At 40.7% G+C, this 15202-nt stretch overlaps 1 protein-coding gene across 1 annotated transcript in view; it reads right to left on the minus strand.

Moving 5' to 3' along the window:
* Nucleotides 1–13870, minus strand: part of itpr2 (inositol 1,4,5-trisphosphate receptor, type 2) — a 58385-nt gene extending 44515 nt beyond the window's left edge. Inside the window, exons 1-11 of the mRNA XM_085359095.1 lie at nucleotides 13571–13870; nucleotides 8683–8753; nucleotides 8332–8450; nucleotides 7278–7364; nucleotides 6075–6233; nucleotides 5213–5311; nucleotides 4987–5070; nucleotides 4680–4826; nucleotides 3763–3858; nucleotides 3430–3483; nucleotides 316–467 (exon numbers count right to left, since the gene is read on the minus strand). Coding sequence (XP_085215221.1) covers nucleotides 316–467; nucleotides 3430–3483; nucleotides 3763–3858; nucleotides 4680–4826; nucleotides 4987–5070; nucleotides 5213–5311; nucleotides 6075–6233; nucleotides 7278–7364; nucleotides 8332–8450; nucleotides 8683–8753; nucleotides 13571–13662 — 1160 coding nt within the window. The 5' untranslated portion in view covers nucleotides 13663–13870. The remainder of the gene's footprint in view (nucleotides 1–315; nucleotides 468–3429; nucleotides 3484–3762; nucleotides 3859–4679; nucleotides 4827–4986; nucleotides 5071–5212; nucleotides 5312–6074; nucleotides 6234–7277; nucleotides 7365–8331; nucleotides 8451–8682; nucleotides 8754–13570) is intronic.
* Nucleotides 13871–15202: the final 1332 nt, after the last annotated feature.

Here is a 15202-nt window from a genome sequence, read left to right on the forward strand (position 1 = left end):
GTTTTTTAACAGCTATTCCAACTTTTACTCCAATGGTTTGTGATTGATTTTTTTTTTTACAATTTACAGACATTAACCTAGAATGTGTTCCACTTATTGTGAACTGGAATAACCTTTAATAACGCTGTTTTACTCCATCCCCCATGAGTCACTATAATTATTACTAACAACAAAATTTAAGTAATCTCAAGAAAAAGGGTCAGAAGTTAAAATTAGAAATGGAAGATTTTCTGACATGAGCTACTGTGAGCCTCCTGTGGAAGTTAAAGCTGTGACCTATTTTCTTTAGCGTTGCCTCGCGTGGGAATAACTGACCTGGGCACGAGACAGTCGGCACGCTGCAGAGTGGTGGCATCCAGCTCAAACAGAGATGAAATGTCATTCCCATGAGGAACAGAAACCAAGGTGAAAGCAATCCTTTCTGCTGCTTGATTCTTCTTCTTTGAGTACACAATATCGGTCTCATTCTGAAGCGTACACACGCACATACACACCCACAAAAACAAAGGAAGTAAACATTTGTGTGTGCAGTTTAAAAGCTTATATGGCACAGGCAAGTTACTCGTCAGTCAGAGTCTGTTTCAACTATCAGACTCAACACAGCACAGCAAGCGCAGAGTCGATGCTGGTTTAACTTGAGAAAAAAAAGAATCTCTCTGCAGAGCTCGGCTACGCAAATGGGTCAATTGAAGAAAGTCGTACAGAGTGCAACTCATTAATACACAGGTTAACGGGGTTATTGTGCAAATTATCCTCCTGAACCATTGCATCAAAATGCTTATTTTTGTTGCTCAAACGTCTAAAAGTCAAAAGAAAATTGACTGAAAAGTTTTAAACTTTTAGTGACTCAAATTGTTCAAGTTTTTTTGGTTTGCTTGTTTTTTGGGTTAATGCTAGTTCCAGCTACTCATGATTGCTTTTAAATACAGCATGTAATATTGCATACATACAGTGGAGTTGCACAGGAAAGAAAAACTGTTTTTTTTATGACATTATACACAAAGTAATTAACAGGCTAACAGGCTCTGGATCGGACTGGTAACTCTCAAGTGTATTGAGTGACTTCATGTATGTAAATCACGATGTTCTCCAAAAGTTGATTTTGTTCATCTGGACGTAGCGTTTTGTGGGAGAAACGTTTCGTCACTCATCCAAGTGACTTCTTCAGTCTCAGCTGACTGCAGGTTTCCCCAAATCTTATAAACAGTACATTTGCACAATGACTGAAACCAGCCCAGTGAAGGAACAATGGGCTGGGAGGTCAGTTCCTTAATCTGAAGAAGTCACTTGGATGAGTGACGAAACGTTTCTCCCACAAAACGCTACGTCCGGATGAACTGAATCAACTTTTGGAGATTTACCTACCTGGATGATTGAGCATGCATCAAATCACAATGTTATTTTTATCCTGCTTTCCTGCACTTTCCTATTTTTTCTACACTTCACTACCATTCAAAGTCATTATCTTTAACTACTACTTCTTTCAGTTGCTCCTTTTTTAGGGGTCGCCACAGTGGATCATTTGCCTCCATATCACAACATCTCTAGCATCCTCCTCTGTTACACCAACCCTTTGCATGTCTTGCTTCACTACATCCATGAACCTCCTCTTTTCCTCTTGCCTGGCAGCTCCATATTCATCTCAGCGTCACCTCTGTAACCAGACCCGCCCCTCCAAAATACTAATTTCTAATCCTCTTACTCCCGTTCATCACCAGAGGAAAAAATCTTAGCATTTTTAAGTCTACTACCTCATGCTCAGCCTCCTGTTTTTTTGTTAGTGTCACATCTCTAAGTCATACATCATAGCAGGTCTCATTATATGTTGAAAACCTTCCCTTTCACTATCCTTCTGTCACAAATCTCCCTGTACACTTATTTCCACCTTTTCACCCTCCTCCGCACCCTCTTCTTCACCTCTCTTGTTCGCTGTAATTTCAGGAATTTAAACTAATCCACCTTCACTACTTCCACTCCTCAAATCTTTATCATTCCCTTATCTCCCCCCATCTCATTCACACCCATGTGTTTCATTCCTCTTCTCGCCAGTGCATTCCTCCACCTGCTACATACTCCGACTGCAGCTCACGTCCTCTGCAAACATAGTTCACTGGGAACTTAAATTAAACGAAAACCTAAAGTGCGAGTGCAAAAAAGGTAGTCTGGTTTTGTGAAAATAGCGATGAGAAAAAACAAATCAATGACAGTAATTCAGATTATTTCAATAAAAAAAATCTTCTTTTCTGTAGCTGCACTCAAAAAAACTTCGGATTACAAGATTAAACAGAAAGTTTGATTCAAGCGTTTCGTTGACTCTACAATTTTTCCACCCATGTAAAAACTTTTGATTGATCTGATAAACAGTTTAGCACTGAAGGCAGTAAAAAACTTTTTGTTGTTCTCCTCATGTGCAATCTAGCAAATCTACCAACATCCCAAGGCAATAATTCAAATTGTACTCGCATACCCAATGGAAAAAAGATCCAGTACATCCGGCTGCACAGTAAATATTCAGCCACGCTGAAATAAAATTGTAAGTATTGGCTCTGCACTGACATACCTAGTGTCAAGTTGTTGTGTTTTTCCATGCATACACCTAAATAAGACCTAATGTTGATTAATTGAGTACAAATTACACCGAAAACACAAAGAGCCGGGACTTCTCCGTGTGTTGCGTCAGACACTGCAGTACTTAGGCTCCTAAAGAGCGCAGATACTGCAGATAATGGTGAGGGTTAATTTCTCCCACTGTTCTCTGCATGTCAATGGGAAGCTCCCCGGAGCTGCCTCCATGCCTCAGCTTCTCCATCCTCCCACTCTCCTCCTCCCCTCCTCCACCTCCCCCTCCGCTCTGCTAGTGACTCACCCCACCAGCTTAGCACAGCCGAGTGGAGCAGAGCAGACAGCACGTCTGCCTCCCCTCCATCCCCTCTCGCAGGGCACCCCCACACACCCAGACGTTATGTAAGGAGCCCCCCGTGTGTCTGAAATTCAGCATGTGCATGAGAAAGTGTGCGAGACTGAGAGAGTTGGTGTGCATGCTCCTTGCATTACCAGAATACAAATGTGCAAGCTCGCTAAGAGCTGAAAGAAATGTCTAGATATAGATTTGGAGTTTGGCAGAGTTTGTGTGTGTGCGAGAGAGAAAGAGAGAAAGGAGCTGGTGGTATTGCATAACCAAATAATGGGGAGACAGAGAAGTTTGAAGTTGCAACGCATTTACCTTAAAAACACAGTTTGAAGTTTCTCTCGTGTTAATTAACTCGTCTTATTTCAGTTGAATTTAGAAAAAAGAACAAGAATTAAACGTGCTCTAAAATTCATTAATACTGACAGTGCCTTAGTATTAAGAATATATAAGCAAAATTAAAGTAAACCACAGTCTGATGTCAAGGGGGTGTGATAATACATGTAAATCAGCTTGTTTACCTGATTCACATCTCCTTTGGTCTCCACAGTTTTGGGTATGAATTCAGGGTTTACCTGCAGAGAGACGATGACCCGTCAGTGGCCTCAGATCTAGAAAGCTCTGATGACAGAGTCATTATCATCATCAACACCTAAAACAATCTATTCAACAGCAACGCAGGGGTGATAGTGGGCATAACAATGGGAACACTGCCACCTACAGCACATCATCTAAAATCCTCTTCAGCTGTGCTCACTCAAAACTGAAAAGCAGGTGCACTCAGCTTGAACAATAAACACCATATGATTATTAATGTCAGCTGATTTTTAAAAGCAGGTAACATAAAAAAAAACCTCAGCTGCCAGGTAATTTCCAGTCGCCAGGTGTTTGAAGCGGAAGAGACTGTTCCACTGTCCAGCTCCGCTCCGACAGGGGTCATAGTGCACAACCTGACATAAGGACACAAAATAAGAAGCTTTAGTTGTTTTTTTTTTATCAGAGATTAGCATGTTTTCAACAGTATCACTCCAAAGAATGTATTTCAGTGTCCAGCAGTTGAGAGGAGCTTTAATTATCTTGCTCACAGCTTGTATGTGAATTAGAGTACTGCACATATATTTAGACATATATCTGCACATTTAAAAAAAAAAAAAAAAAAAAGACAGCTGGTGTAAAAGCATTGAGATTAATTCGCTGAATGTAACACCGTGCGGTTACATGACCTGGAAGATTATGAACTAAAAGTCACACTGGCATAAATGCCTTGATTTTAAAGCTTTTGGTACGCCAACATCATTTTGCACCGCAGTATCAGAATGAGTCAGCGTCATCTCTTACACACTGGCAAGAACACAAGAATATTTTGTTTTCCGCAGACTGTTGCAACAACATGTCAGACACTGATACAGTAAGAGAAGTACATCCTGGCACAAACAGAGGGACAACAGGAACTTCAACTAACTGCAAGCTGATAAAGAGGAACATGCAGCACAACAGACGGGTTTATACAGAACTAAAGACGAGCACATGTCTTACATAAAGGGGAAATAATGTCATAAAGTCATGATTGAATGATCTTTTTTCATGGCAATTTTAATATCTGCTTATCCAAATTGTGCTGAGCACAGTTTACAAGTCAGGATTTTACTCTGTTAAAGCCGTGCCTGGCAGTTACTTAGAAGGAGAAACTGCCCCCTGAACGTCAAGTTACCCCGGGGCTGAATTCACCAAACATACTACGGTCACATCTTCAGTCTGTTCTATGCTTTACCTCAATCTCCCACAGAGCCTTGGAGCTGGTAGCAGAGGTGGCAGACTGCCGCAGTGTGGTCCTGAGAAAAACGTACTGATGATCCTTGTACTCGTCACAGGTTAGAAACTTCTCCTGCTCAGCATGAAACAACCTCACAACGTCTCCCTGACAGAGGACAGCAAACAAAAACATGAGTGCTACATAGCAGAAAACTGCATGTTACACATTTTAAGACGCATATAATGAATGTGGTTCCATTAAAAATAATGGCTAACAAGAATATAAAGAAAGAGGGGAGGAGACGGGGGAGAAAAAAAAAGCATACTCCTTTTAGGACATCGTCCCTGTAGTCACTAAACTTCATGAACAAGGTGACTTTCCAGCTGGTGTTGCAGTTAACAGCATTGACCTAGGGCATGCACACAAGTAGAAGACAATCGGATAAATAAGAGTCATCTGCCGAAATCACTATGATGATATAGTAATAATGTGACATCCTCCTTTTAATACCCCGGTGCTGATGAAAAACAATCCAAGTGCACTAGTCTCACCTCTTTGCAGCCAAGGTTATCCAAAAGCTCAATGTTACTGGCGTGAAGCGGCTGTCCGGCGTTCACTGGCATCAGCACCACTTTGTCTCCAACCACCACCTTGAAACCAATAGAACAGTCAAATTACAAAAAGAGACCCTGTTTTGTCAATTTCTTGCAGTTTTCCAATAGCTTAACAGGAAAGTAAGAATGCATCCATGCAAAGGGTTTTTCAAACATCCCCATTTTTTTTTTCTGGTCAAGGGTGCAGCAGCAAAACAGGCTGGGCTTCACTTGAAAGAGTGGTCGAGCCGTTCACAGCAAACAGATTTATTCATACCATGGCCAGAGGATGTGAATGCAGCATTCAAAAGACACGAGGACTTAAAAGTGCACTTCCCTTTGCTTACTTAACACATGCTTTCTAGTCCATAAAATAGAAAGCTGTAACAGACTCTACACGGTCAACTGTTTCTCCTCTTAAGCATCCACACACAAGCACGCTGTGGTATCAGAAACAGGTGGCCTGTGCTGTTCTGGAGTATTTGACAATATTTCAGCAGTGGCAAACAGCAGATAAAAAGCAAACCAGCTGACTAGATTTTTAACCTCAACCTGACAGTCTACGTGCATTCGAAATGGTGTTGCATCCATGCTTTTCCACAGTATTTTGTGTCAGACCTAACACATGTACACACATCATGCACAATCAGAAGCAATACCTTTAACCATAGGATGCTAAAGCCAAAGGAGAAGGACAAAATCAGAAATGTTACTTGAACAGGACAAACAATGAACTGACAGTCTAGACAGAGGGAATGTCAAGTTTTTGTACAGTACTTCATGTCTACAAAGAGCTGATGCCAAGGAGACAGAAACCTACATTGTCTCCTTCGCTGCGGAGCTTCCAGAAGGGCTGAATATAGAACCAGGAGCCCTCATTTCCAGCCGGGTCCAAAGAAACCCGCATGGCATTCTTCTCAAGCAAAGCAGGGAGTCGCTTATTCACCGTCAGGTACTTATTACTCTTTATGTGCAGGAGCTGAGACAGAAAAATTAGGCAGTTTAGACACTGGGAGAGCAGTGGAGGAGGATGTATTCAGACCATTTATCTATCATTGTTAGGGGGGGGGGGGGGGGGGGGGGGAATGAGTGTGAAGAAAAAAGTCCTGCTTTGAAAATGTTCCCAAGTAAACGTAGGCAGGGATATGCAGTGAAATGGTCTCAAGGTTTGCATCATAGTTACACAGAGAAAATGCTTCTTATGTTCAACCAGCAGGTGACTAAAACAACATAAACACAACATAAAAAATGTATGTAAAAATTATTCATATGATTCAGAAGAAAGAAAAACCCAGAAAATGCTAAAACCATGAAATATTTAACATTTTTGCTCAACAAATCTAAGTTATAATCTGAATAATCATCTGGCAAAATGTGTATACTGCAGGTGCAATTTCTGATGATGCTTCAGAGAACAGTGCTGCTTTAGGTCTGCCATCTCGTCTTTTTGTCCTCCACCCTGCACACCACGCTGATATTAGATTCAACTAAAGAAAAGTGGACAAATGATGTGTTTTTGAGAGCCTGCAAGTAACAAGGTGCCTTCATAGGTCTGTGTGTGTTAACAATAAGCAAAAACATTCCTCTGAAAATGCTCAGGTACAAGGACTGGACTGAATGAGCCATCCGCTCATTTGTAGGATACACGAGCTACTCCACTATGTTATTTAATTTGACTTCATTTGGAGACATTTCCTGAATTCACTGAACAAACGAGGTTCTAAATTAGCCCGTGCTTTGAGTCAATACAGACAAATTGCTTATCCATAAGGCGAGTTAACTAAGGTAAGGGAACAATGGCCGGTACCTTTCACAACAGCAGTTAAATGTGTGGTTTCCCAATCCAACCATGCAGGCAAGAGTTCAGCAATGAGTGAAATCAAATACCAGCATTGTTTTTTAGAAACCTGCCTGAGGTGTCAGGGGTTAGATGACAGTAACAGAAGCTGGGTAAACAATAAAACAAAAGGTAGGCTCAGCACACAACAGAGTGTAACACCATAGTTTAAGAGATTATCTCTACCTGGATAACACTGCTGTACTTGACAACTTCTCCAAGAAGTTTCTTGTTCTCTGAATCGTTCTGCTTCTGCTCCAGTTCTGCTGCATGCTGCGTAACGAAGCAGACGATTGTTAAAAAGGTATTACATACACATCCTTCCTCATTCCACATTTTGTTTACAAACGGAAAGGTTGTCCACACAAGATCAACGACCAACCCTACGCTACCATTTTTAAAAAATATGCTGGATGGTCATAATAAACTGAAGTATGCTCTCTTAACCTCTCTGCTCTGCTTCGTGTGTCACTGGTCAAGCAGAGGAGACCCCCGCGGTGAATCAGAGAGCAACGGAAAGAAAATAGTTCAACTGACAGCAAAACACAGTAGAGGCTCTCACGCTGAGGTCTAAAGAAAAATTGTATTTTACAGTTAAATTAGCAAAGTGATGTTAAACTCAATAATGATGTTGGCTTACTCATAACACATTGCGTCTTATCCTCACGTTGACAAATAAAGCTTAATAATTTAACACTCGGAGTCCAGATATCTGTACTAGATGGAAAAACTGGATTGGTGCATCCCTGATTTAAACTGTAATTAGGCATAAATTCATGCATAATTGCTTCCCGATTGTCATTTGAGCTCATGTGCCCAACGGCGGTTCAGAGTACCCGGTCTTCTCGGCGTCCCTGATTTGAGTTCTTGAAAGTACCCCTGCTGAGGGACTTCATTGCTTACATGGGCAACAACAGTGTGACCTAGAGGGCTGTGACTGGGAGGGGCGGCCTGTCCACTATAAACCCAATTAGTGTTTTCTGCTACAAACAGTCTGTCCACAGCAAACTCCATGTTCAAGAACAACAGGGTTTATAAGCGCACTTGGTACAAGGACATCCTAGGTCACACTCTGGTCAGGTTTTGTAATCATATCATTACATCTGTGGCCATGTTTCTTCTGTCTGTTCTCTGCTAATAGCCCCATTACAAGCAGAAAGAAAACAACTGCATACAAGTTAAAAAGTTCTGTAGAACTTTTAAGGCTTTGAAATGCTCATAAAATTAAAAATCCTCATACCTGTAACTTTTTAAAGAGTTCTCCTTGTGTGTTGTTGTTTCCTTGTTTCCCTTGTTTTGCCTTCCAGAACTGTTTCTGGGCCGAGTATCTGTTCATGGGACATACCTTGAAGAGGCAATCTGCAGAAGAGAAAAAAAGAAAAAGCAGTGAGGCTCACAGGACTCACCTGAGCCAGATAAAATGACACTCTAGCGTCTACATGTAGAGCTTGAAGCCTTGAAGTCATTTCAACACATCAAAGCTTATTTGTAACCCATAATGCAGTCTCAGAAAAGTCCAAGTTCACGTGTGTGCCCGCCCATGTGTGTGTGTATGACCAGAAACCAGTGTGACCAGTAAAATCCTACACACCTCTGAACTTTTTGGGTGGGTTGTTCAGGTCTCCAGCTTCAGGCTGGACAACACACCTATCATCGACAAGCCTGCAGAGAAGGACAAACATGAAATTGCATCAACATGATTACTATAGGTGTGTTATTACGGACTTAAACTCCTTTGAGAGCATTTTAATAAGCAGTAAACCACTCTATTATTGTGAGTGTGATATACTATAAGGTATATCACACTCACATGCAAATACATAAGGCAGAATCTCAAACTACAAATAATACCATGATTCGAATAGACAGTTTATAGCACTCCATGGGAAGAAAAGCTTTACTGTCTCTCTTCTCCATCACATCCATTTAATCCAAGGCAGTCCCAGTATCTGGATGTGTTTCTGGGTGGGGTTCATCCACGTTGTCAGTGCTTTGATCTCTGCTTTCCTGACCAACATAGGTAATGTGGTGTTGTGCTGAGATAAAAGAACTAGAATAAACTGACGTCAAAGTTTCTATGACTTTTACATGGGTCCGATTAAAACTGTAAAATAAATAGTGTCAGGATAATTTAAAATAAAGCTGTGAGACTGCACATTGAATTGGTCACGGAAGATCAGGCCTCTCTGTGAAGTCTTTTGTAGCTCATAAAGTGCACACTGAGCCACCTCCACCTGGGGAAACCATGTGGTTTCTGTTCAGAGTGGATAAGATAAGATAAGATAAGATAACCTTTATTAGTCCCACACGTGGGAAATTTGTTTTGTCACAGCAGGAAGTGGACAGTGCAAAAGTTATGAGGCAAAAATTAGAATACAATAAGAATAAATACAGTACACAACTGTACAGAATAGAATAAAATAAAATACTATATACAGTAGAATAAAATAAAATAAATATACAATAAGATAAAAATAGAATACAAATACAAATACTATATACAACTGAGTAAAAATACAACGATGACAGAAAGGATTATTGCACTTAGTATTATTGCATATGTATGGATGTGTGTGCTTGATCAGTTAAAGTCTTTATTATGGAGTCTGACAGCAGTGGGGAGGAAAGACCTGCGAAATCTCTCCGTCCCACACCGTGGGTGCCGCAGTCTCCCACTGAAGGAGCTGCTCAGTGCTGTCACAGTCTGCTGCATGGGTGATGAGGGGGCTTTCAATAGGTGTCATCCAGTTAACTGTCTTGTTCCCCCATATCCTCGCCTTTTATTTGCCACACACTAGACACGTTTCACTGAAAGGGTTAAGGGACACAGCAGGTCAGCAAAACTCGCCTTTCTGACACATCTGACGAGCACAGAGTTAAAGCTATGAAGTTGATGATGGCTGATAACTAAGGAAACAGAACCCAGTTCAGATTGAAAAAAAAGTATTAAGGAAAGAACAATTATAAGAATGCACATTCATCAACAGCCATTTAAAGTTATCTGATGCCATGAAGTGTATTCATTATGTACTATGGTGTCCTAAACTGGTTTAAATTGGTCCAGAAGCAGATCTTTGGCAGGCAAAAGCAGTGATCCCTTTTATTAAAAGTGTCCTTCTGCACACATCGTCTTTAAACTGCAAAATTTGGGCAACCTTTGTTAGCAGCCAGCACAGAGAGAGCTGAGGCTGAAGGTGCTTGTAAAAACCTTAATGGCTAAGAGCCCATTATTGAATCGGTGGGAAAAAAGCAAGCAGCGACAGAAAAAGAGCATCATTAAATAATGAAGGCTTATAACATTTCAGTGATTGTGGAGTTACAGGTTTTTCTTTTATGACTAAAATGCAACTTTAAGTTCCAGCTGTGAATTTCTTTGCCTCTTGTTGTGTACATAAGGAAGAAGACTCTGATATTTGATCTTACCAAACTACTGAACTAGTTACTTTATCTAAATCCGTATCCTGCCCATTGTTTGTTTTTATATATAGTGCCTTAAAACTATAAAGTGAAATTCCATTTCTTGCTGGGCAAAGGCACCAGAACATTCTGCAGAAGCAAAACTGAGACATGTGGAGAAAAAGGCCCTTTTGAGGCAAGAAGAATTCATGTAAAGTAAGCCTGTAAGGGAAATTATCACACTACCAAAGATGGTTTTTTTGCAGTATTTGTAGCATGCATACAGCTTTCACTTTCCCCGAAGAGAAATGCTAGCATTTTTTCTGCAGGCAATGACACCAGCTAATGAATTTCTAAAGACTCCATAATCATCCCATTCCATTTATCTCCTCTGCACCACATTTTGAGTTGCACAAGTGCATCCATTCATTCCGTCCGGTGGGGAGAAACATAATGCAATGCACAATTCCTCCAATTCATACAAAGCTGGCAGCTTTGCTAAAGAGAGCTGAGCCATTTCCCTTTTTAAGTCACGGCAGTCAATCAGTCAATCTACAGGCTGTGTATTGCTTCCTTCAACACTGTATCAAAGTTACATCTAAATGAGAAACAATAGAGCCCAACAGGAAGAATTATCACAAGGCTAACTGGCTAAAGAGAAGGGCTCTCTGGGAAAACTCATAAATAAGGAGGGCCGCAGAGAGCTGGGCGTTAGTACAAACAGAAAGACTCTGACAGTGCCTGACACTCTGTAACCAAGTTAAACATGAACCAAAGATAAATCTAGCAGGCTGGACACAGGGGAGCTAATTATAGCTATTGCCTGTGTTTAGTCGACTGAGAAAATAACACAGACAAAAAAACGAAATAGAGAGCATGTAATGCAAAGCAGCAAGTCTATGTAACTGCTGTTAAATGTTTTAAAGAACAGCGACGGGCAACAGAACAATGACTCATCTGCAAGAAAAGTGGATGCATGTGAACAATTTCAACACGAATGCATGTTTCAACTTGCTGATACCACGGTACTCTAAATGAGTCACACACATACTGATTAAACAGACTCTTCCAATGAATTCACTTTTGGTAAAAAGGTATGAATGTGAAAATGTTTGGGTTTTTTGGTGTTGCATCTATGCATCAGTTTCTACTGTTAGTTGCAACAAACTGGACTGATTGTTACGACACATTAAAATATGGGAAATCTGCCAGTTAAACTGCAAGACTTAAAAGGTCAGGTTGGTGATGTCACTTGGAGGTTAGCCAGCTTTTGAGAGTTTGCAATGACAGGTGTGGAACTAACAGATTTGATGTTATTTTATGCAAACATGGACACGGTTGGGTAGATCAGGTTTAATTGCATTGACAGGGGTTGCAGCTCTGGGAGGATCTTGAAGGCTCTTTGCTTTACTTGCTGCTTCTCTTTGGGCCTGAGTGAGCTCTGGCACAGCAGCGTCCTTGATAAAATTCTCAGGGCACCAGTCAAACTACGTGAGCTATTGAAAGCACCTTGGTGGTTCAGCTACCCAATTTCGCTGTGCAAGAAACTGCACAATGACAATATAAAGCTCTAAGTCTCTAAGTCTCTAAGAAAGGCTGATAAGAATTTAATTATTTTCCCTTTGCAACAATAGCAGGCGTGAACAATCGTTGCTGTGCACTTTTGCTTTTTTGAAACTTACAGCCTCTGTGTACCATGTAGGGTGCCGTCACTTCGATTTGCATTACCACACGCCTTAACAGTTATGGGAGCTTTTCATTTAAAAGTAAAATATCACAGCTTAGTTCACACCAGCAGATAAGTCAGGAAACAGCATTGCATTCAAGGGTTACACACAGTTCGGCTTCTATTTGCTCCAAAACTCTACAGATTATTTGAGCATCTGATGTGAGGTACCTGTTGGCAGGAATGACTTAAAGCAGGACAAAGGAGAGAGAACAAGAGTTGGGGAAAAGGAGAGAACATGGGTGGGGCAGAGCCATTCCTCAGGGCCAATCAGTGTTTCCACACTCGTTCAGCAGGCTCAGAGGCCAGAGTGTAACCCGGAACCACCGAGGCATTTCACCTTGCACTGAAGCTCTCAGCTCATGAGGGGCGACAACCAAACAAACTGTGTGTGCAGCTTCTTCTTTTTCTGCACTGCTTTCCAAAGAAAAGCTGTTTTATTTTCACCAAGTAAAACTGATAAGTAATCTACTGAGTGCAAGTGCTACAACATAGGAAGGAGTCAAAACCAATGGTTTCCTCATTTAAAAAAAATGATCCTGAATATCATTATAATGACACAATAAACACCAATAAATTAACAATAAATGACAAGAGCAAACGGGAATCAGTGAAAAGGTTTTAAATATCTAATATGACTTTAGAACGTTTTTCTTCTTTTTAGCCCCCACATTCACCTTGCACCCTCTCATGTTTATCTTGCAATCCACCAGATTCGTTTTCAATCTGTACATGGACTGCAAAGAGATGACTTCAAAGCATGTGCAACATATAGAGCACACTCATTCCTTCACCTAAACAGGAAGAGTCTAGTCCTTTATTTAAGTGAACACTATAAATATTTGAACATCATCCAAATAAGAGGTAGCCTAGAGCTTCACTCGGTGTCAATTTATTTTGTTAGACGTGGTCTATTTAACAGGAGGAGTGGCATTCAGGGTCATTGGACATTTCTTATCTTAACGTCAAATGAATGAACAACTACTCTTCCCTCAATCTGGTCACCCTGACACCTCCTCGTGCCTCTCTCTGGGCCCCTGAACCATATGTTGGTGACCACAGTAACAAGAATCCGCTCGCAGCCTCTCGCGAAGCGTACCTGGGCAACACGCTGGTTTGCATTCCTGTTAGATTTGCGTAAACGTGAAGAATTTCCTGAGAAGGAGCAGTTTACGCGCCGATGGGCCTTGACCGCAGGTCGCACTTTAGGTTTTCACTTGTTGGATTTGCATAAAACATACATTTGAAGAAGTTCATGCCTGATGTAAAGTGAAAGCAGTTTTTAAGCGTGCATACGGGAGGGTTAAGCCATGGACTCTTGAGTGATTAGAAATTGAGATAGAAAGGAGGAACGTACCCCAAAGTACTGATGAAGCCATTCACCGAGCCTTCCGCGTACAGAGACACAATGTCTCCAATGTGAAGAAAACTGGATCTGTGCTCTGGCATTTTCACCGAAGATATGTTTCACACTCGTTCTTGCTTTTCCATTTATGAACAAATCCACACGTTACAGCGCCTCCAGTTTGGCATCAGCCATCAGATTCGCCGTCATTCTTCCAGATCTGCCGCTCGGCAAAGTCGATCGAGTAAGGTGAAAGCGCAAGAGGAAAAACAAGCAGGCGAGTTTGAGAAAAGCGCTGTGTTTTTGCACTTAATCAACTTCTTCCTGTATGTCAGAGAGACCCGCAGTCTTCACATCCACTCTTCGGGGGGAGGAGACTGCCGCTGTCACGGCTGTGAGCAAATTCCGTTCAATGACAAGTTTTTTGGTTTTTGCTCAGAGCAGGCGCACTGAAAACACAAGTCATTAAATGGCGTTTTACAAGGAAATGCACTTGCATAAGTGTGCGGAAAGACACCTGTAAACATGTATCATAGCAGACACGGGGGAAAGTAATTCAAATATATTAAAATTATAAACTGGGCACAAGCCATGAGTATGTTTGTGCAGCTGGACAAAGATCCCACATTATAAATCACAAACTATCAGACTGTCGGATCTACCCGTCATCTCTGTTATCTTGATCAAAACTATTCATTTCCGTGTAAATATTCATATTGGTCTCAACACAGTGCAAACTTCTGACTGCTCAGCACTGTAATGGACAAACATGGTACTGCACTCTTTTGTAACCTATACAATTTTTGCGTGATTTCACAAAACTTCACAGTTTGACTCATTTGTGTTGAAGTATCTGCTCCTTCACTCATAAAAACTCGCATCTTCAGCAGCTTCTTGTTTTTACACATTTTTTTTTCAAATGAGCTTATAAAAGCCAAACGACAATGTCCTTTATTGTCATTGTACATGTACAACAAAATTGTGGTTACGTATAACTTTTGGTGATGGTAATAACACAAAAAAAACAACTAAAAGCAGCAAAAACTGCATTTATAAAACGAGTGGGGGAGTAGAAATTACGACCCAGCTACTCCAAAAAATGCTACTGTGAGCTATTTTTTTTTCTATCGAGCTACACTGGTATCAGTCAGCAGAAAAACCATCCAGAGTGACAGATGGTAAAAAATAATAATAATAATAGTTTATCCTAATTGAGCTTTTATGTTCACTAAAACAGAAGAAAGGAAAAAAAGCTCTGCAGATATTTTGAGAACCTGGTATGAAACTTGCTCATTTGTTTCTTCCTTGTGACTGCGAGCTTCACAAGGTCAGAGCCATCTAAAAGATCACATTCAGAAGATTTCAGACATTTCTGCAGCTGTTCTCTCTAAAACAACCCAACTGTCACTAAACTGATTTAGATGGATCAACTGCACTGTAGATGAGAGAAGATATAGGCATGGAATTATGGGGTAAAGTACACCTTTAAAGCAGTTGTTCCCAAATTTAAAAAAAAATAATAAAAACTTTCTGGCTTGTGTCTTTTTACTTGTTAGCAGTTCCATTGATTAGATGTTTCTCCTCCAAACTTTGAGGATAAAAATGTAAAATTACAAAATATTTAACCAAAAAAAGACATATATT

The sequence above is a fragment of the Diplotaxodon limnothrissa genome, linkage group LG7 (assembly GCF_057381915.1).
Source record: "Diplotaxodon limnothrissa isolate DT_005_m linkage group LG7, D_limnothrissa_male_GT1.1, whole genome shotgun sequence".
In the NCBI taxonomy this organism is placed as follows: domain Eukaryota; kingdom Metazoa; phylum Chordata; class Actinopteri; order Cichliformes; family Cichlidae; genus Diplotaxodon; species Diplotaxodon limnothrissa.